Source organism: Otolemur garnettii, unplaced genomic scaffold, assembly GCF_000181295.1.
Source record: "Otolemur garnettii isolate 467f Iridium unplaced genomic scaffold, OtoGar3 scaffold00017, whole genome shotgun sequence".
NCBI classification, from domain to species: domain Eukaryota; kingdom Metazoa; phylum Chordata; class Mammalia; order Primates; family Galagidae; genus Otolemur; species Otolemur garnettii.
The window spans coordinates 15,224,806-15,247,680 of NW_003852412.1; the positions used below are offsets into that span (position 1 = coordinate 15,224,806).

At 44.5% G+C, this 22,875-nt stretch overlaps 1 protein-coding gene across 2 annotated transcripts in view; it reads left to right on the plus strand.

Annotated features, from left to right (window-relative positions):
• The window catches only part of CKMT2 (creatine kinase, mitochondrial 2), a 34,139-nt gene extending 12,128 nt beyond the window's left edge, over nt 1-22,011 (plus strand). For both annotated transcript variants that reach the window (XM_003785954.2, XM_012802751.1), the window contains exons 2-10: nt 7,178-7,349; nt 8,692-8,890; nt 10,604-10,699; nt 11,151-11,372; nt 13,091-13,176; nt 14,103-14,226; nt 14,874-15,008; nt 16,164-16,289; nt 21,752-22,011. In XM_003785954.2, the coding sequence (XP_003786002.1) occupies nt 7,198-7,349; nt 8,692-8,890; nt 10,604-10,699; nt 11,151-11,372; nt 13,091-13,176; nt 14,103-14,226; nt 14,874-15,008; nt 16,164-16,289; nt 21,752-21,871 (1,260 nt within the window). In that variant the 5' untranslated portion in view covers nt 7,178-7,197 and the 3' untranslated portion in view covers nt 21,872-22,011. The remainder of the gene's footprint in view (nt 1-7,177; nt 7,350-8,691; nt 8,891-10,603; nt 10,700-11,150; nt 11,373-13,090; nt 13,177-14,102; nt 14,227-14,873; nt 15,009-16,163; nt 16,290-21,751) is intronic.
• The last annotated feature ends 864 nt before the right edge of the window (nt 22,012-22,875 follow it).

Genomic DNA, 22,875 nt, shown 5'->3' on the forward strand with positions numbered 1-22,875 from the left:
TGCCTGTAGTCCCAGCTACTTGGGAGGCTGAGGCAAGAGAATCGTTTCAGCCCAAGAGTTGGAGGTGTCTGTGAGCTATGATGCAACAGCACTCTACCGAGGGCCACAGAGTGACTCTGTCTCAATAAAAATAAATATATAAACAAAAGAAGAAAAAAGAAAATTCGAAGACTTACTGACAGCTGAATTCCCATGCTTCCTGCTGAGCTTGGAAGCGACTCGAGGCCATAACTGACTGGAGGCTCCTGGGAACCTTGTGAAAGAGCAGGTGCCAACTGAGTGGGTTCAGTGGGGATGGGGGTGTAAAGCCGGAGAACATGGCCATTCAGAGAGCTGAGGGGGTGGTGGGAAGGAACACGGGCAGCACAGGGGTAGAGGCCAGCTGCCCTGGGCCTCATTACGTCCAGCAGCCGGGCTTCTCTGGGAGAAGAGGCCTGATGGACCAGTGCCTGGCATGGTCCCAACTGCTTGCCATGAGCCAAAGGGGGAGGCTGGATCAGCCAGCAAAGAACAACTCTAAAAAGAAACATTTTAGAAGCAGATATGTGCTTTCTGCAAGATGTATATGAGATGCTCCTGCCATTCGCAAACCCTCTGGCTACAGGAAAGGACCCCACAGTAAGGGTGTCTGGATGCTGAAGCTTTTATCCCAGGGATAAATACCACAGCTGCTCTGGCCCCTCATCTCCTCTCCCCAGTGATCTCTGAATGAAACAGTTCAGTAAGTCATGATAATGCTCAGGGCATGCAGGGAATCCAAAAATTGTCAAAGCTTCACAAGTGAGCCTCAGATTTCTTTTTGCTCCAAACTTTTGTCCCAGTGGTTTCATGAGATATACTGACTTACAAAACCATGTCTAGAGACTAGGCAAAGTCCAATACTGACTAAATTGGTGGACACAGATTGCCTCTAACACATAAATATTTTCCCAGCTGTACTTATTTATACCACACGTTATCATTTGTGCATGTAACCAACTGAGCCTGTTCTGAGCAATGGTCTGGGTCACAGATATTTGGAGCCTGCCAGGTAACAGGTAAGTGTGTAAGACACAGCAACTTTTTACCTGTGCAGGTTGTTTGTTCTTTTCTTTTTATTTCTTTTTTTTTTTTTTTTTGCAATAATAGCTTTTTATTTTTAATACCTTTTATACCATGAATTCATAGGGAAAATGTTCTAGCTGCTTGGAGAGGCACCTTGCTATTGAATGTGACAAAGCATTGTATGCCTGTTATGCCATGAATTCCTGGGGAATGGGTTCTAGCAGCTCAGGCTCCTTTCGGTTGGTTCTCACAAAGTGGGCTTCTCTGGGTGGAGCGGGCTGGCACTTTAGTTGAACCCAGGTACCTTTCTCTTTGGCTTCCTTCTTTTTCTGATCATTTTCCTTCACACATTTCAGGAAGCTATTTTGGCTCTTAGAGTGCTTAATATGCTCAATATGAACATTAATCCTCTTGGCAAGAATCTTGCCCTTAACTTGTTTATTTACACAATGCCAACAGCAGCATGCTGGGTAACACTGTAGACTCTTCCAGTTTTGCCATGGTAACATTTGTGTGGCATGCTTTTTTGAACAGTACCCATTCCCTTGATGTCTACAGTATCACCTTTCTTGTAAATTTGCATATATGTTGCTAAAGGAAAGATTCCGTATTTTCTAAAAGGCCTAGAGAACATGTATCAGGTGCCTCTCCTCTTTCCCTTCGTGCCTGTCATTTTGGTGAATTACTGAAAGATGGTGGCTCTGGCCGAAAGGCTGACTGTGCAGTTTTTTAAAGACTGATTTAACATGCAATAGATACTTAGTTTAGTCATGAGGAAAAGTGACTTCTTTGAAAGCCTGGCTCTGGGTCTTTGGAGAGCATGCAACAACTGATCCCAGATCTCCAGCCTGTTCAATAAGACCCTTGTTTCAATCTCACATCCAAGTTTATCAATTGGGACCTTACTCCCAAATTCCATATTTCTGTGTGTCTTAAAGAGAGTAAAACAGAGTCCAGGAGGCAGGAATTTTTTGTTTTGCCAAAACTTGAAGTCTGTGTCAATTCTCTAAAAGGAAGCAAGGATTAGTTGAGAATTTCAGGTCCAGGATTTTGTTGCTTGCTACAACCAAAGCCTCCCCTGGGTTATTGGCACAAATTGTCCATTGTTGCTCAGACACCAGTGCAATGCTGGAACTCTTACAAGTACATATTATTTCCAGAAACTAAAATATGAATATGATGATATCTCAAACATCAATATTTTGAACTAGACACACCCTCACAAGAAAAAAGACTTGTGAAGATCACCAGCCCTGTTGTCTTTGGGCTATACTGGAGACATTCCTTCCCCTTTCTCCTGACTTCACTTCTTTTTTTTTTTTGAGACAGAGTCACCCTTGATAGAGTGCTGTGGCATCACAGCTCACAGCAACCTCAAACTCTTGGGCTTAAGAGAGTCTCTTGCCTCAGCCTCCCAAGTAGCTGGGACTACAAGCGCCTGCCACAATGCCCTGATATTTTTTGTTTGTAGCTGTCATAGTTGTTTGGCAGGCCCGGGCCAGGTTTGAACCCACCAGCTCCAGTGTATGTACTGGTGTCCTAGCCGCTGAGCTCTAGGCACCGAGCCCTGACTCCACTTCTTAAGATTTATCTTCTCAGCCAGGTGTGGTGGCTCATGCCTGTAATCCCAGCACTCTGGGAAGCCAAAGCAGGAGGATACCTTGAGCTCAGGAGTTCAAGACCAGGCTGAGCAGACCCTATCACTACTAAAAGTAGAAAAATTAGCCGGATGTCTTGGCAGGTGCCTGTAGTCCCAGCTACTCAGGAAGCTGAGGCAGGAGGATCACTTGAACCCAGGAGTCTGAAGTTGTTCTGGTTACAGTGAGCGAGGCTGGGCAACAGAGTGAGATTCTGTCTCAAAAAAAAAAAAAAAAAAGAAAATTTATCTTCTCTGACTCTGATCGGAACATATATTGGTGAGCAGGCAGTTTAAGGAAAGAAAACTAAAGATCAAGACATTTGGGTCCTCCTCAGACAGGGATGTAGGTCCTTCCTGGATTACCTTTGGGTTCATATTGCCTGGAAAGAATTTGAGCAAAGCTTCTTTTACTTTGGTGAGTTCTGCAGTAAACCCCAGGGTGACAGCATTGCCTCTCTGCTCAGGAAGTGGATTTGAAGAGGTGGCCACATAGGAGACAGCCCACAGGATGGATGCCAGGGTCCCCTGACACACACAGGAGCCAGAGGCGTTGGTGTAACTCTTCAGGAGCCCTCTCCTATTCTTGGAAGGATACTTAAGACAACTTAGTAGGGCTGTAGTCCCTAACCCCCAGCCCATAGACCTATTAGGACCCAGGCCACCAGCAGGAGGTGAGCAGCCGGTGAGGAAGGAACCTTCATCTGTATGTCCCTCCCCACTGCTCGTGTCTCTGTCTGAGCTCCGCCTCCTGTCAGATCAGCTGCAGCGTTAGATTCTCACAGGGGCACGAACCCTACTGTAAACCCCCACGCTCCTATGAGAGTCTAGTGCCTGATGATCTGAGGTGGCGATGAAACGCACCTGACTCATCCTGAAACCATCCCTCCCTTGTCTGTGGAAAACTTGTCTTCCATGGAACTGGTGCCTGGGGACCACTACAGTAGTGAACAAAGAAGTGCGTGTGATGAGATGGATGTTACACACGTCCCCGGACGGTGTCAGGAAATGACTACTTCATCTTACCTGTTTTCAGTCATAGGCCATCTTCAGGATTGAAGGAATTGTTTGCATACATCAGCACAAAAGAAAAACTTTCTGATACCCTGATTTCCTAGGCTAATGTAGAAAAACAATTTCTTAAATGTATTCAAGGTCTTTGATGCTTTGAGTTGAGATATTCAGTTTTAGTAGAGACTTCTAGATGATGGTTCACCCTGTTATGAAGAGCAGTCCTAGTTTTCATCAGCAGTTTTCACCAGCAGTCCTGGTTTTTTGTCATAAACATCAACCCAAGTTCTTGGAAGCAGCTGTTCCACCTCAGCTTAGAGTATGTTGCAGGAGATGGTAGGGATCTCCATCCTCTTTTTTTTTTTTTTGAGACAGAGTCTCACTCCGTCACCCTAGGTAGAGTGCTGTGGCATCATAGTTCACACAAACCTGTGGACTCAAGTGACCCTCTTGCCTCAGCCTCCCAAGTAGCTGGGACTACAGGTGCCCACTACAATGCCAGGCTAATTTTTCTATGTTTGGTATAGATGGGGGTCTCACTGTTGCTCAGGCTGCTCTTGAACTCCTGAGCTCTGGCAATCCACCCACCTCGGCCTCCCAGAGTGCTGGGATTACAGGCGTGAGCCACCACGGCCAACCTTATGCTGTCTTTATTTAGGCACCACGCAGAGCAAATAATGAGAAGGTACTGAGAGCTACCTGCTCTTCTGCTCTCAACTCAAAGACCCACACCATACAGCTCCCTGCTTGTTGGCACTGCCGAACTAATTGGCCCCTCTGATCTCTGGGCAGCAGAACACCCTGTAGGGTATCAATTAGGAAGTGTTTCTCCTGATTTTCACCATTTGTTGATAATCATATAAATACCTATTTCGATTTACACATTTTAATCCATTATCTGCATTTCAGGAGATATCACTTGCTATCACTTTCTCTCTTTCTCAGGCATATATTTAGTAGTTCCCTTTGTTATTGATCTTTTCTTTATCTGTATCTGTTTTTTCCACTCTTCATTTTTGAAAGATGATTAGACTAGAGCTCTAATCCAATGTTGATAATTATTGCTTTGAAAAGTATTACTTCTCTGGGCTCATTTTTTGAAAAATAAGCCGACGTTCTTTCCTTATAGATGAGCTGTCTTTTCTTTTCCGACTGCTTTTAAAATCTGTGTCACTGATACACAGCAGTTTCACTATTATTAATATTTGTCTAGGGCTGGGCACGTATATTCTATGAACTGAAGACAGAATAAATGAACTGGAAGATCTCTCTTAAGAAATTACTCAAAACTTAGCACACAGAAATATGAAAATGGAAAAGATGTAATCCTAGCGCTCTGGGAGGCCAAGGCAGGTGGATAGCTAGAGCTCACGAGTTTGAGACCAGCCTGATCAAAACCAAGGCCCCATCTCTACTAAAAATAGAAAAATTTAGGCAAGAGGATTGTTTGCGCCCAAGAGTTGGAGGTTGCTGTGAGCTATGAAGCCACAGCACTCTACCCAGACTGACAGCTTGAGACTGTTTCAAAAAAAAAAAGTATTAATATTTGTCTAATATTTGTTGATTGTTTTTAGCTTGGGTTATGTTGTGCCTTTTGAGTTATGCATTCTTGTCTTTCAACACTGCTGGAAAATTCTCAGTCACTTCTCTGTTTTCTCTATTCTCTCTTTCTGGGATTTCAATTAGACGTGTATGGACTTTGACAGTCTAGCTGTCTACTCTCTTATATCTCATCTTTTCCATTTTCATATTTCTGTGTGCTAGATTTTGAGTGATTTCTTAAGATAGATTTTCCAGTTCATTTATTCCATATTCAGTTCATAGAATATCATATCCTGTAGTTCATGTTTGGTTCTCTTTCTTGTCTGTTTATTTGTTGTTGTTTTGAGACAGAGTCTTAAGCTGTTGGCCTGGGTAGAGTGTGGTGGCATCACAGCTCACAGCAACCTCAGATTCTTGGGCTTAAGCGATTTTCCTGCCTCAGCCTACCAGGTAGCTGGGACTACAGGTGCCCACCACAATGCCCAGCTATTTTTTTGTTGCAATTGTCATCGTTGCTTCAGCTGGCCCTGGCAGAGTTCAAACCCACCAGCCTTGGTGCATGTGGCTGGTGCCCTACCCACTGAGCTACAGGTGCCACCTGTTTTGTTTTGTTTTTTCAATACAGCGTCTTGCTCTGTCACCCAAGGTAGAGTTTAGCGATATAATCATAGCTCACTGTGGCTTTAAGCTCCAGGGCTCAGGCAATCCCCCTGCCTCAGAATCCCAAGTAGGTGGAATTATAAGCACACACTACTGTGCCTGGTTAATTTTTTAAAATTTTTTTGTATTTTGTAGAGATGGAGTCTCTCAGTGTTGCTCAGGCTGTGATCTTCAACTCCTTGGTCTCATGTGATCCTCCTCCCTCTGCCCCAGGGCTTGGATTCTAGGCATGAGCCATCACACCTGGCAGCTTGGTCATTCTTAGTAGACTCCTACTGCTTACTCATAATTATGATTCCAACACTTAGTTCTTTAAACATTCTATCTGGGGCTAATTTATATCCTTGTCTAACATTTACCATATCTTCCATCACGGGAGGTCTAAATCTGTGGCTATTTACTTTCTTTAATTTTTTTTTGTTTGTTTTTTAGAGATGGCATCTCACTCTTTCTCAGGCTGGTCTTGAACTTCTGAGCTCAATCCTCTTGCCACAGCCTCCCAGAGTGCTAAATTTACAGGCGTGAGCCACCGTGCCTGGCCCTATGGTTATTTCTTCCTGACTCTCATTCATTGTGTTCATTATGTGCTTAGACATTTTTGACTGGGAGTTTGTTATTTAATCCTGGGACTAAACTCAATATACTGTCCTCAGAAAAATTCCCTGCTTCTGTTGGGAACCAGGTGATGGTAGTCTGCTGACTGGAGAGAACTTTGGCCCCTTTCAAAGGTCCTAGTTCACTGGTGGGGTCCGAGACTCAGTCCCCAGCCCCGATTGTTGACATCCTGACCTTAGTGCACAGGTGGGCATCCACCTGCAAGGTAACCTAAGCTCCTGGCTCAGTCCTCTGAGCTTTGACACAAGTACATTTTGGGTGAGAGGAGTGGGAAGGGGTCCGCAGAGATTTCCCAATATCTTAGACATCCAGAAATCCAACCCATTCAGGGTCTAGTTGTGCAGCAGCAGAGTCCCCAAAGGATCACCTGGTCTGTCAAATAGCTGGAAGTAGAAATTCACTGGTTTGGGGGTTTTTTTTTTGTTTTTTTTATATCATGTTACTGGAGAAAATGGCTTGGATTTCAAGCAGTTTAGACATTAACAATGTCTAACACTACTCAAATTTTCCCAAGCGGTATGAAGAAAAAACAAAAAGGAAGAAATTAAAAAACAACACACCAAAAGAGGGGCTGTGGCTCCTGACGTTCTCCCTCTGGTCTGTTGCTCTCTATGCTACGGGTGAGGGTCGTCCTGTGAAGCTGTCTGATCCAGTTTCTTTGCTTTTTAGACACTCATCCAAGAGGAAGGATGGCCAGTACCTTCTCTAAGTTGCTAACTGGCCGCAATGCTTCTCTCCTGCTTGCTGCCGTGGGCACCAGTGCCCTGACCACTGGCTACGTGCTGAACGGGCAGAAGTTGTGTGCTGAGGCCCGGGAGAAGCCTAGGTTGTTCCCCCCAAGGTAAGGCCTTTTGGCTTTAAAGTAATTTCAAATGCCAGCCAGAAATATGCTTTCTGCTGGAGACTGTCAGCAAGGGTCCTTTTTGCCTTGGGGGATGATTAAGTCAGACTGACTTAGTCAATTCATCCCTATGAGCCAGGCGAATACAGGGAGTGAAGTTTCATCTTCCCTGCCCTGAGCTTACCCTCCAGTGGGACCGTGATACCAGTGATAGTTAACATTTGCTGGCACTTCTATGGACGCTAAGCACTTTACATGCAGTGTCTGTTATTCGCCTTAGCATCCATTTGTGATGAAACGAGTCTTAGAAAAATTAAGTGGTGCCCAAGTTCATGTAGCCAAATGCAAGTCCAGGCCTGCTGATTCCAGACCCATGTCTGTCTCACCACTCTACCACCTTCCAGAAATGCGATGTCATAGTACTGATTTTAAGTATCAGCTTTAAAGGACACTGAAGATTGGAAGTGGAGGAGTGGTCTGAGGGGATTAAATAGACATGATTTCTCAGCCCTGGGAACCCTGCCAGGGTGGGATGCCACCTGCTGAGCAGAGCTGGAGTGGATTCCCAACTTTATGGGTCCCTTACAGGCAGACAGGAGGAGAGCGGAGGGGAAACCCTAAGGCGTTTCTCAGAGACACTAACTTTCTTTTGTGGAAATTGGGATGTCTGAGGGAGTCACTAGCAGCTATCACATACTTCAGGAACTGTGTTTGAGCCGTGGCGACCCGAATCCGCGGGTCTAACCCCCGATAAGGCAGGACTCGGCTTGATCTCTTACTGTTACCCCAGCAGGTTTTCACTGCATGCCTGTTTCAGTCGGCAGACATTGTTCTCAAAGAGGCAAAGCAAGCCCCTGCTCTGGGGGAGCTGACGTTACAGGCAGAGGACAGAGAAACAAACGAATGTCTATGTCGTTCCCTCTGCGGGGTTTCTAGCCTCTCCGCCATGGATCTGAGGGACCGAAGTATGGCTGTCATTAAAGTTGTACCACAACTTCTGAGTGTGTGTGGGGGGTGGGGGTGGGGGGGAGTGTGCAGTTGGTATACGACCTCAATAGATCCTCTAATTTTGTCACCTCGTCTCCTCTGTCATGAGCCACAGTCTGTGGGCCACCACAGCAAGCCTCCTGGGATCCCTAAGCTGGACCACGACGGTTCTCGGGCTGCTCCGGGGGACTACTGTTTTTAAGCCTAGATCACTTAAGTTAGGACTCCCAGGAGGCACTAGCCAAGTGTCCCTGTGACGCTGAGTGAAGAGGGCCTGGTGAAGGATGGGCAGAAGTCTCGTCCTGCCCAAGCCCTCCCCGTGGGCTGCGGCTGAGAGCCCCTCTGCTCCCCACAGCGCGGACTACCCTGACCTGCGCAAGCACAACAACTGCATGGCCGAGTGCCTCACCCCCGCCATCTACGCCAAGCTCTGCCACAAGGTGACGCCAAACGGCTACACTCTGGACCAGTGCATCCAGACTGGCGTGGACAACCCTGGCCACCCCTTCATAAAGACTGTGGGCATGGTGGCTGGGGACGAGGAATCCTACGAGGTAAACTGTCAGCTGCTGGTTTTGCAGTGGGGGGACATGGGGATGGTTGAACTGCATGGTCCCAAAAGCCTCTTCTCTGTGGAAGCCAGTTCCAGCAGAACCATCTGGAATACTTCCTGGAAAAATGAGGTCTGCAGCTTCCCAGGGACAAGGCTGTTTCTGCTGCTGCCCTATTATCCCTCTCCATGGAGGAATGAGTTTCATGACAGAGCTTTCTGAGCCTGACAGAGGGATAAGTTGGCACAGAAAACAAAAGATCTAACATTATGTATTCACCAGTAATAGGCAGGGGCAGATGCGTTTGTGGCTGAGCTTTATTGGGGTGGGGGTTCAGTGTGCCTGTAGTTTAGGAAGTCTCTTCCTGCTACTGATTAGACAGCTGCTGTAGAAGAGTTCAGTGAATTCACCAAGTCTCTGGGACAAATCCTGCAATCCCAGCGTCCTTATCTTTGGTGTAGCAGCACAAGATGGTCTGGTGCTAGCAGAGCTCAGCAACCATACATCCCTCTCCTCAGAACAAGCCTCTCCATCACCGCAAATCCCTGCAGCCTTCTTCTCTCACCTGTACTCTCTTTGTGCAGTTCTGTGGCCGGGAGCTGAAGGCAGTTCCCCGGGGAAGGTAGCTATCCGGAGAAGAAAGAAAGGGAGCCATCTTGAATAAACAAGACTGGTGGTCATTTACATACAGCCCTGCACAACTCTTGGTCCAGTTTGGGATCAAACAAAAACCGATTCCCTCCCCATTTCCCATAGCTCCCAAAGACTTCAGGATGATCTGTTATAACTTCTTTTAATGCTTTTTTTAAAATAAAATAAAATAAAATACCCTGTGTTTCTTTAGAATAGATTTAGCAGTAGACAGTTTGGGCTGGGGAAGGTCCTCACAGGGTGTGAGGTCCCTGCTTTGCCCTAACTGCTGCTGGGTACCTTTCTTCTGCTGAGTTTTCCATGCTGAGTTTTCCATGAATTTAATGTTGCTTGTACTTTACAATCTGACTTTCTTTTTGGAGTACAAAGCTTAGCCTTTGATGTGGGCTAAGTTGATGTGGCAACTTTTTTTATCCAAAAAACAAAAACTTGTAGGACACCCCTCAGATTCTTTTTTTTTTTTTTTTTTTTAAAAAAGGGCCCCAAGCTGTCCCCCTGGGTAGAGTGCTGTGGCATCACAGCTCACAGCAACCTCCAACTCCTGGGCTCAAGCGAGTCTCCTGCCTCAGCTTCCCAAGTAGTTGGGACCACAGGAGCCAGCCACAACGCCAGGCTATTTTTTGGTTGCAGCCATCATTGTTGTTTTTTTGGTGGGCTTGGGCTGGATTTGAACCCGAAATCTTAGGTGTATGTGGCTGGTGCCTTAGCCACTTGAGCCACAAGCGCGAGCCACCCCTCAGATTCCTAACCACAAGATATTTCTTGCTCAGTCTGATAGCAGTGAACTTGGTAGAATCACTAGGGAGGAGGTAAGAGTATGATGGAGTTCAGTGGCCCTGCCTTCTCTCAAGGTACAAGATGCCTCTCAGGGTTTCCTTGGTGGAAGTCTGTTGTTGTTGTTGTGTTAACCACCAATCCATTCTCACACTCGTTTCCTGCGTGGTGGCACCGAGAATTTCGGAGAAGGGTGCCAACCTTAAGATAAAAAGGGCAAGCAAATGGAAAGGCCTTTTAATAGTAGGTGAACCAATTAAAGAGGAAGCAGAAGCATCTTCCCTCCTGCAGGTGTTTGCTGACCTTTTTGACCCGGTCATCAAATTAAGGCACAATGGCTATGACCCCAAGGTGATGAAGCACCCAACAGATCTGGACGCATCCAAGGTAGGCACCAGCCTTTCTCTCTACCTCCCCATGAAGCAGGTGCCCTGAAGCCCAGGTGAGCGGAGCTGGGGAGTGGGACTCCCTGCCCTGAGCCAGATGCCCCTTGAAAGCTCTGGACCTGCCTTGGTATAGCCGATTTTCTAGAGGGCCACATAGGGTAGAAGATCCCAAAGTCTTTGTTTTCCTTAATAAATACTCCTAGGATAGGGTTGGGCACTGAACTTTAAACCTTTCCTAAAGTAACTTTTTTTCATCCCAAACTACTTAACTGAGGGTTAAGGTTCTAACTGAGGTCCTGTCCCAAGAATTCCCACCTGTGTCCCACAAATGGTTGTGTAATCGTGTCTGAGGGTCCCCAGGGAAAGTTCAGACCGGAGACCGGAGCCCACCCTGGCTGTGGCCGCCGAGTGGGCCGAGGTGGAAGTTTGTGACCCCGTGCTGTGCCCGGCAGATCACCCATGGGCAGTTTGACGAGCGCTACGTGCTGTCATCCCGGGTGCGCACAGGCCGCAGCATCCGCGGCCTGAGCCTGCCGCCCGCCTGCACCCGAGCTGAGCGCAGGGAGGTGGAGAACGTGGCTGTCACCGCCCTGGCGGGCCTCAAGGGGGACCTGGCCGGCCGCTACTACAGCCTGTCAGAGATGACAGAGCAGGACCAGCAACGGCTCATCGACGTGAGTGGCCTATGGGATCCCTGGGGAAAGCCCGACGGCTGGGAGGCCTGTCCTCAGCTCCCACCCCTACCCTGGCCAGAAGCTGGCGTGGCTCTGCCCCTGAGGCTCAGCCAAGGGCTGAGCAGGCCTGTGGCTCCTACCTGCTCAGAAAGGAGGATAAGGCTTTAAAGTGTACTTGTTGAACCATGGAAATATTTCATGGCTAGCACTGCTTAGGGAACTCCAGTGTCAGTTTCGTGGGCTGGAGGTAGGGGATGGAGATGGAGGGTCCCCTCTCTCACTAATAAATAAAAGTGGACATTGTCTGTGCTTGGAAGGTAGTCTCTACTGGCCCACCCTAAGAAAAACCTGGAAGGTAGGAAAATCTAGAAGGGAAGTTCAAGGGCAAGGCCTGCCCAGCCACCTCCCCTGTGCCTGTCCTCCTCTGCTTCTCTCTCACTCTAGGGTAGACAATACCCAAGTCCCTGACTTATTTTCCCCTTAGCACAGCTAAAACTGGATGGTGTTTTAGTTAAAATTCTTAACCAAACTCCAAAGAAAAGCAGAAACAAAATTCTTTCATTTCAGAAGATGCAAAATCCATAATATATGTCCCATTTCCAAACCAGGCAGGCCAGCTGGATGGTCTGTGAGCCTCAATCTCCTGGTCTCTGTGGCCATCAGGCCAACCATTCCCCAGCCTGATTTCAGAACAAGCCCATCTCCACCTCAGATAGCCACTCTGGGTTCCTGTTTAAGGGACATGCTGCTTTCTGGGCAGTGGCAGGTCACAGTTCTCTCCTGGCTTAAATCTCTGCTCTCTCCCACTTCTTAGAGACTGTGCAAGGACTCCTCTCCCTGTATCTACTGAGTCCCTACTTCGGTGTAATCAAATTAGACTCTGTGTCATCTATACATCTCATTATTGAGTATGTACAAAGCTATGCCAGGGAGAGTGGTGTATAAACAGCAAGTGAACTATCAGTCTCTCGACCCTGATTTTGGTATGCCGAGTAGCATATTGAAGGGGTTAAGGCACAATTTGGGAGTCATGGAGGTCACCTGGGTGTGAACCTAGGCTCTGTGACGTCCTAGCGCTGTGATATTAGATACGTTGTTTTATCTCTGTCAATCTCAGTTTTCTTCACTTAGAATAATCACACTCCATAGAGTTGTGAGGATTAAAAGAAATAAACTAAAAGCACGTAGCCTAGAGCCTGGCACATAGTGAGCACTGGATTAGTTGTAGCTATCTTTACTTATGGGCCATCACTGTGCTACTCTAATACTTTTCAATGAAGGAAATCATAAAAATAAACGACCCAGTAATGCTAGACACATAGAGAATGGTGCTGCGTAGAAGAGACTTTTCAGGATAGTGCCCCTCACTCATTCCACTCTGTCATTGCACACAGTTGGTGTTGGTGGTATAGACACAGTCCTGAGTGGTGCAGAGAGCATTTCCATCTGGACTGAGCCAGGGGATGTTGGCCTTAGCTGCATGCTAGAATCACCTGAAGAGCTTTTAAAAATCCCAGTCCTATAGCAATTAAGTTGGAATCTCTGAGGGATAGAAACTGGGCATTAGTAGTTTTTCAAGCTCCCAGGTTATCACAGTGGGAAGCCGAGGCTGAGAACCTCAGTAATTATAAGTGATTTGGAACTTGGTTACCTCGAACCTGCAGTCACGTCTGATCTCATCAGTCTCTCCTCTCTCCTTTGTCCCTTTTGGCTTACAGGACCACTTTCTGTTTGATAAGCCAGTGTCCCCTTTACTAACATGTGCTGGGATGGCCCGTGACTGGCCAGATGCCAGAGGAATCTGGTATGGATGTAGCATTTTTGTATTTGCAATGTGTGAAGAAGATCTCTTTGGCATCGCCTGCTTGTCCTAATGTGGAGTTGCTGTGAACGGCAGTTGACAGCATGCCCAGATTGAGCTAAACGGAGAAGATAGACTCTTTGGAGATTTCGTGTGTGTTTATGTGTATGTGTATATCCACCAAAGGCTGCGGTCTGTCTACGGCGTGTGGGAATGTGAACTGGTCTGCATGAATTATGCATGAGAAAAAAAGACTACATGTTTAAGAAAAAATTAGCTTCGTATTATTTGACTTCATAGATAATCTGCTTCATGACAATAATACAAAAGAGCAAAAAACAAAAACAAGCATTGAGGATTTAAGAAAAGCCCTAAAAGCAAGGAAGGGTATCCAGTGCACACAGATTTTATCTTGGCCAACAGTCCTCAGACCACTTTGACTCCTGGACCTCAGTAGGTTATTCTACGAGTGTCACTGGAGCTGAAAGTGTTGGTGAACAGCTGCTCAGCTGGACTGGACAGGCAAGGTCTATGTCACAGATATAGGTGAAATCCACATACGTCAAACATCTGTAGGCAAACACTTTTTTTATGCAAGCACAAGATTTTGACTGAATCTGTTAGGAGCCCAAATACTCACATTAGTGTCAAAGCCAACCAAGTGTCATCATAGTTGAATTATTGTCATCCTAGTCTGGGGAACTAAGGGGATTATGTTCTTGTTGGGCAAAAACATGACATCCTTAAGGGTTCTAGTCGGTCTTACTCTTCATTCTATCAAGCTACTTGTTCAGGCACATTTAAGAGATTAGGGCCATCTAGGAAATGAGGAAGGTGAAACGAAGCAATGAAGCTAGAGAGGTAATGGAGTTTCCATGTGTTGAAACAAATGTAATTAACACACGACACCATATTTCTCTCTTCATTAGGCATAATTATGACAAGACATTTCTCATCTGGATAAATGAGGAAGACCACACCAGAGTAATCTCCATGGAAAAAGGAGGCAACATGAAACGAGTATTTGAGCGATTCTGCCGTGGACTAAAAGAAGTAAGATGGTATCTCAGATGTCCAGATATTCATAAAAATAAATATTTTGCTGCCTTAAAAGAAGACACAAATGGTAACTTTCAAAATAGAGCTTTTTTTTTTTTTAGAGACCAAGACATTCCTTTAGAGTGGAACTTACAGGGTAGTGCTCCAGTAGATAGCTGACTTTCTCTTGTTAGAAAACTCCTGTGCTTTCCTCCCCATTCCAAGATGGTCTCAGGAAGTGGATGGATCATCAGTTATTCTCTGATTTCTTTCACATTGCTCTGGACTATTCTAAGGGTAGAGACAATATAAGATGTAACTTGACCACACAGACTTAGCTGCTGAGAATTCCTATATTCTTCTACCTTCTTGAGAATAATAATAATACCACCAACTAACATTTATTGAGTTATTGAGGGCTTAGTATTTGCTAGGTACTGTGTTCAATGCTTTACATGGCTCATTTAATTTAATTGGACATTTAAATATTCTGATAGAAGAGGTATCACTTTCTATTAAAGAAGTACTGTAGATTCATCCAAATTTCATTCATGCCAAATCTAGAGTACACATGTCTCTCCCTCTCTCCCTGGTGTTAGGGATGTGCTGATGAATGGATATTTTAGAACGCTGCCATTTGTTCACTGTTGTTCTACTTCTAGGTAGAACGGTTAATCCAAGAAAGAGGCTGGGAGTTCATGTGGAATGAGCGCCTAGGATACATTCTGACCTGCCCTTCGAACCTCGGAACAGGATTACGAGCTGGTGTCCACGTTAAGATCCCCAAACTTAGCAAGGTAATGTTATGTGGCCAGCAGCCCTGATGGGTCCCTCTGGGATCAGCTTGAATGTGTTTGCTTTGTGGAGGGAGAAAACATCATTGCCCTTTCCTTAATCCCTACTTTCTCACCTATAATAGAGAAATAAAAAGAGAAGGTTAAGTTTGCGTCAAGAGATATTTATATTAGACTGTGAAAAAGGGATGATGGCTTCAAGAATAAGACCTTTAAATTTTCCTTCATGTAACAAATCAGGATAGGGAGGTGGGCAGCCCTGCTCTGCTCCCTGAGCTTCCTGCCATCTCTTCTCTCTGTCTTTCCTAGTACAAGTAGTTCTCAAACTTTTGCTCCAAGAAAATCACCTGGAGGGCTTGTTAAAACAGATTGCTGGGCCCCACTTTCAGAATTTGCATTTCTAACAAGTTTCCAGGTGAGGCTGAGCACCCCTGGTTCCATAGTCACAGTCAGGCCCCATGTTCGCATTGGTGGGAAGGAGAGACAGCGTGCAGGTGTATCCATGTAAAAATTTAAAGTCTGGGCCTAGAGGTGGCGCCCGTCACCTCTGTTCATTCCATTAGCAAGAGCTCAGTCAGTGGTCCAACACTGGAAGAGGAGGAAATAGATTCCGCTGGACCACTAGGAGTTTCTGCCATAGCTCACCAAGTGAATCACATATTTTAAAACAATTTTATAAAATATGCTTCCTGCCAAAAAACATAGCATAAAAAGTTTTATCAATTAAAATTTCAATATTAAGAAAATTATCCGAAGGGATTTAACTTCATCATGTTATTGGTAACAATGACAACTGTTACTTAAATGAAGAATAAATACAGGAATGCTGTCAACAAAAAATGGTATAGAAGTTGAGAGCACAAGGTTGGCACTAGACTATCCAGGTTCAAGTCCAGCTCTGCTACCTTCTAGCTGTGGACTGGGGGGCAATCCCTCTGAGCCTCAGCTTTCTTATCTGTGAAACAGGGGTGAAAGCAATGCCTACTTAATTTGGGATTTTAAGCCTTAAAAGTTCCAATGCCATGCCCTGGTACATAGTAAGTAAATGCTTTATGAATGTTAACTGTTATTATCTCTCCTTATCTGCCTTTTGTAAGTGAATGGGCCAGTGACGGGGAATCAGTTTTGCTTAGTATGACACTATTATTTTTGTCCTAGGATCCACGCTTTTCTAAGATCCTGGAGAACCTTAGACTCCAAAAGCGTGGCACAGGTGGTGTGGACACGGCCGCAGTGGCAGATGTGTACGACATTTCCAACATAGATCGAATTGGTCGATCAGAGGTAACATCTCTCACTTTCTAACATAAGCTGACAAACTCAGCAGGAGAGAAAGAGGAAATAGAGAAGTAGCCTAAACAGCCTTATATCTTCAGAAAATTCAGTACCTCCTCTTTCTCCATTGAGTCCTGAGTCATGTTAGCTTGTCATTCTCTGGTATTCTTCTTCCCTGGGAAGTAACTGCATAAAGGCAAACACGATGGAATCTGAGAATGTTCAGGCGAGGGAAGGAATTCACAGTGAGAATGTTGTCTCCAGCCTGCCACTGAGATCTATTCCAGCGGTCTCTAGCAGGTAGGAGCTCCATCATGCTGAAGGGATAGCAGAATTTTATTCCTGGAAAGTCAGAACAGGTGTATGACCTCTAAGGATGGTGAAATAGGGAAATTTTCTCTTGATTCTAAATTTCCTTTCATGAAGACTACATACTATCATCTTCACTTTGACATTCTTAGACATTCTACCAACTTGGTAGGTTTTTTTAAACTCTTATTTTTAGGGCTAACGATGGCAAATAAGGTATGTGCTGGTATAGACAAGACGGTGCTCAGGCTAGGCATAGTGGCTCGCAGCTGTAATCCCAGCACTTTGGGAGGCTGAAGCAGGAGGATCACTTGAGGCTAGTAGTTCGAGATCATCCTGGGCAACATAGTGAGATCCTGACTCCACAAAACAATAAAAATTAGCTGGGTGTGGTATAGTCCCAGCTGCTCTGGGGGATGAGGTCAGAGGATCACCTGGGCTCAGGAGTTTGAGCATTGAGCTAGGATCTCATCATAGCACTCCAGCCTGGGTGAATGAGCAAGACCCTGTCTCTTTCTCTTTCTCTCTCTCTCACACACACACAAAATTGTGCCCAACCATTGGAGTCTATGAATACTTACAATGAGTAGGATTCAGAGTATGTGTAGGCCTGAAGAATTAGATGAGGGCTAATAACAGACTTCAGGAGCATGCCTTCATGCTGAATGCTCAGCCAACACTGAGCATGCTACGTTACACCGACTCATCTGGATGTGTCCCACTGATATCACGCCTATCATTAATTTAAAATCCTTTTCTCATAATGAAACTCTTAATAATTTAGTGGCTGGTTATTAAATCTGTGGGTTATCAAAGCTTTCCTTTCTTCCTCACTAGTTTTTGAATATGTCACTGGGTGTTAATATCCCTCTCAGTAAACTGAGGAAAAAGGAGAAAACACTCAAAACAATTAAATCACTGTGTGTGCTCTCAGCTCTGGTAAAGTACGTGAGGAAGAAGTGATTATAAATACAACTTCTAAAGTTGACTGGTAAGCGTGGGGTAGTGAATAAAGAAAATCTGGGAGCCTCACCCTGTTGAATTCCAATATTAACTAGATATTAATGACTGGAAAGGAAGGTTGTTAGTGCTTAAAAATTTTAATTCTGGGTGACACCAGTAGCCCAGTGGATAGGGTGCTGGCCACATAGACTGGGGCTGGTGGGTTCAAACCTGGCCTGAGCCTGCTAAAACAACAGTGACAACTGCAACAAAAAAGAAAAGCCTGGTGTTGTGGCAGGTGCCTGTCGTCCCAGATACTTGGGAGGCTGAGGCAAGAGAATGGCGTAAGCCCAAAGAGTCTGAGGTTGCTGTGAGCTGTGATGCCATAGCACTCTACCCAGGGCGACAGCTTGAGACTCTGTCTCAAAAAAAAAAGAAAAATTTTTTTAAATTCTAACTATAAGTTAATAAATGATCAATATAAAAGCTAGAAAAATGCCAATGAGTATTTTAAAAACACTTATTTAGCCACAGCCCTGATAATCATTGTGAATATTATTCTAAATTGCCCTCCATTCTTTTTTATAATCATTCAAAAACTTTTTAAAACATTGTTATCATAATACATATTTGGTATTATAACACAGTTTTCCCAAAGTAGCATGTTGTGAACATTTCCCCACAACAGTAAATATTCTTCAAAAACAAGAATTTAGTGACCGCATAAAGGTAGTCCACTATCTATTTCATGTTTTCCTGATTAGTTGATATTTTTTGACCCTCTCTCTATGTAACTTTATTTTATTAACACACACTTTTTTTTACTATATTAAAATCAGGCACTGGTCTGACAATCAAAAGACTGCTTTGGGAATACTGTTGTGTTAAGCTTTACTTACAGGATGTTAAATCCTTAGAACTAATGTTTTCCCCAGAAAAAAATGAATGGAAACACCAATTGCTTTCCAGACTTTTGACAGCTGCTGCGCAAAAGGTGGTTTTACACAAATATTAAATTAAAAAAAAAAAACCTTTAGTACGCAATGAATTGCTTTTAATTTGGTACACAGTCACATTACAGCATGTAGTGGGCCTGAACAGAACTTGAAAAAACACAGCAATTTGACAGAAAGACAAGCCCGCCAATTTGGGGGACCAGCTGTGTGCACCCAGTTCTTTCTGGACCCCGGCTGAGGATTGGATCGTGTGAAGCAGCAGCACCAAAACCAAAGTATGCACTGAGTTCAAGGTTTGTTTGTTCTAGTTGTAAAATTCCAAACTAGACTCCAGTCAATTGCAAGGATGACAAAATGAGAGTCCTGTTTAAAACTTTGATTTTTAAAAGCAAAAGCAATTACAGGAAAACAAAACAATTCTCGAGGATTATGTGTGCTTACAAGGGTCTTCATGTGGGCTTTCTCCAACTTACCAAGGACTCTGAGAGCTGGCAGGTCTGAATAACACTGGTGACTATTCACCTTATCAAAACCTGAGCTAAAAAAATGCATCAGCTGATGGTGACAGCAGAGGTGGCAGGGCTGAGGACCCAATTCCTCTCCCAGGCTGGTGGAATGAATTAATGTGATTCTAGAACTAAACGAGGGAGGTCAGAGACTCTTTCCAACCTTACCTGATGGCTTTTGGCCAAAGCAAGGACATGTCATGGAAAGTGTTGAGTGGTGACAGTGCAAAGAGGGACTTGAAGAGGAGTGAGGAGAAAGCGTCACCCCGCAATAAAGGTGGGGGAGAGAAGATATGGGGAAAGCCCTGAATTCCTCACTGAAGGCCAATCTCGGGAGCAGGAGTGGAGGAGAGTGGGAAGGGGATGGCGGTGGAAGGGCATCATTTAAGACTTAAAGAAATCAGGGGTGCAGGCAAAGCACCCCACACACCCAGCAGTAGTCCCACGGCTGTGACCTGAAACCTTCATGTCTACTCTAACAAGCCCCCAAGCTAGAGGGCTATTGCAGGGAGGGGAGGAGACAGGGGCAAAGGAAACGAGAGAAGGCAGAGACCCCAAGCCAGGTAATCAGCAGCAAGGCGATGGTGTGATCTGTCTTTTCACAGTTGAGTTAGATGTGCCCCACCAGTTATGCTGGGAACTGATTTAAACCTACTTTCTTGATTCCAGAAGTTCCAGCTATGTGGACAGTGGTTTACATTGACGGGATGATTTGTTATAGCACAACTTATATATTTCAAATGGACAAAAATTAGCATAACTTATAGTATCTTAAGATAAATTGCCTTTGAACAGGAGCTTCCTTTCCAGTACTTTGAGGTCTGTAAGATGTATCTAGAAAATTTACTAGGGAAAAAAAAACTGCTTAAATTGAATAGGGGGAGGGAAAGGGCCTGTGGTTTTCCTTTTGATTAATTGCTGTAACACTGTCTTCAGGTGGCTGAGGGAGTTTCATATTTTCTTTAGATATCATTGGGCACTGAAGCTCTTGCAGGACAACTTTGATGCTATATGAATTCTGCCATTTTGCTAGCACTGATATGGCACTTGGGTCTACCACTCCATTAGAACAACTAAGTCCAGGCTCAGTGCCTGTAGCTCAGTAAGTAGGGCGCTGGCCACATACACCAAAGCTGGAGGGTTTGAGCCTGGCCCAGACCTGCTAAAACAACAATGACAGCTGCAACCAAAAAATAGCCAGGCGTTGTGGCTGGTGCCTGTAGTCCTACCTACTTGGGAGGCTGAGACAGGAGAATCACTTAAGCCCAAGAATTTGAGGTTGCTGTGAGCTGTGACACCACAGCACTCTACCAAGGGGGACAAAATGAGACTGTCTCAAAACAAACAAACAAACAAACAAAACCAAAAAAGAACCACTAACTCCATTCATATTAATTTTTGTTACAAATCTTACGAAGGGACATGCTTCTGGTTATTTAGGTCCACATTCTATTTTAAGGCTGTATATTTGGTTTTCATAAATTTTCCGAGCCCATGGTGGCTGCCATCTTGCGTCACTGTGGCTTCTGTATAACTTTAATTACAACTCTGACTTATTCAATTGGAATATATTTCTAGGAAAGGAATCCTAGGTTAAAAATCAGGGGGCGCTATTTATGACCAATTTTTCTACCTGATTTCTACCAAGATACAGTCCTACTGGCAATGAATGAGACCCATTGTGCCACACTCTCACCAACACTGGGATGGGTCAATTGGACAGGTAGAAAACATGTTTTTCTGTAATTAATAGTGACTGGCTTTCTGATTCAGTTTCCTTATGCATAAAAAGAGATGGGCAGGAAACTAGATTCTATCATGCCTAACGTTTAATACACAGTGATTCCGTCTATCCTCTTGCTCATTCTTGAGTTATATTATGTGTTTTGGGACTGTCTAGAATTAACTAGTGCTTACTGTCTTAGTTTGGGTCTCTGTGGGAGCAGCGCAAGTCATTTGTTTGCAAGGAGATCCCAGGGGGAAAAAAATCATAGATGTGTTCTAGTTTAAGAAAAACCAATACTTGGAAACCAAAGCTCTAACATGGTTTTTAAAAAACAAGAATTTCAGAATCTTTTTTTTTTTTGGAGTCTCATTCTGTCATCCCAAGTAGAGTGCAGTGGCATCCTCCTAGCTCACAGCAACCTCAAACTCCTGGCTCAAGCAATCCTCCTACCTCATCCTCAAGTAGCTGGGACTATAGGCACCTGCCACAATGCCTGGCTAGTTTTTCTATTTTTAGTAGAGACAGGCTAGTCTTGACCCCTGAGCTCAAGGAATACTCCCACCTCAAGTCTCCCAGAGTGCTAGGATTACAGGTGTGAGCACTGTATCCAAAGTTTATCTTAATATAATTTGCAGTTTTCTTTAATTAATAAACTTGCCTGGCACAAGGGTGTCATTGTGGCATCTTACTTTTGGACAAATGCCGGTATTTTATAGCACAGGCTGATGGGGAAAAGAGTGTCTGAGACGCAAACTAATGTTTTTACAATATAAAAAAGGTTTACATGCAAGGTAGTAAGTAACCCCATCTTAAGGAAAGCGTGAGAGAAACCCTTGGGATAGCTCTGCCTTCCTTCTCTGAGGACTGCAAGACACCTCCTCTCATAACCGTGTAGGGAAATGGTGAGAAGGAAGAACTTGTCCTAAAGTCCATTGAAGTGGCAAGTTCTCACTCAGCCAGTGCTGCTCCTGCCCATCAGTGCCCTGCAAGTGTCTTCTTCAACTTACTCATTCATTTTTTTCCCTGTCAAAGGTGGAGCTTGTTCAGATAGTCATCGATGGAGTCAATTACCTGGTGGATTGTGAGAAGAAGTTGGAGAGAGGCCAAGACATTAAGGTGCCACCACCTCTGCCTCAGTTTAGCAGGAGGTGAACTTTCCCTTTCCCAATTTATAAATAATCTGTCTGCTGGTATGACAGGCACAAAGAAGTCTCTACTCTGAGAGTTTTTGTAGACTTGGAAAAATGTTAAATTTTAGGTCTTACCTATCTTTACAATAAAACTCTCCTTAAATATCTTGTTTCTCTGATTTTTAAATAATACTAAGAGCAAACAAATCCAATTACAAGTAGCAAAGTAGACAAATAATTTCAGGCAAAGATAAAACTGTGTTAGACAATTTACTTGCACATCTAGACAGCCTTATGATTGTTCAGATGTTAAATGTAGTCAACCTTTTAACAAATCCCTTAGGGACACCATTAGTAAGTGAGGCACTAATGTAATAAACTGTTGTCTGGCAAGTGGAGCAAGAAAAGACTTTTTTCCTTCAAAGGGTGCAAAGAAAGACTATACAAATGAAGACTAACAGAGGCTACTTATTTGAGAAAGCTTTATTATGAAAGAAAGGGGAGGTATGATTCAGGTATGCTCTGATTGGGGGTGCTGGGACAGGGAAGTTGGAGGCATGTTAACTAGAAGTGAGGGGTCATACGGGATGAGTTTGGGAAGCATATTTGGCTGTATGCAGTTGGTCCTGAGTAGGATGCAGGAGCAAAACTTAGGGAAACCAGCAGTCACTGACCAAGTCCTGACCATTCTGGACTGATTGTTACACGGGTTGTGGTTGGCTGCCTGGACTGGTTGCTTTGAGATCCTGGGTGAGAGTTCTGGACTTTTGGAACCATTTTTGCACACATCTTTTGTACACCAAGATTTTCCGTTAAGATTTTCCTGTTTTTCTCACTTTGCTGACAATTTTGATGCACAATTTGTTGAATTTTTGCAATGTCTTCATCAGTTCTGCTTGTTACTGGCCTCCCTGACCTCTGTGCATCAGTGATAATTTCTCCCTCCTCAGAAAAACATTTAATCCATTTATACACTTCTGTTTTCTTCATGGCATTTTCTCCATAAACTTGGACTAACATGTCCCT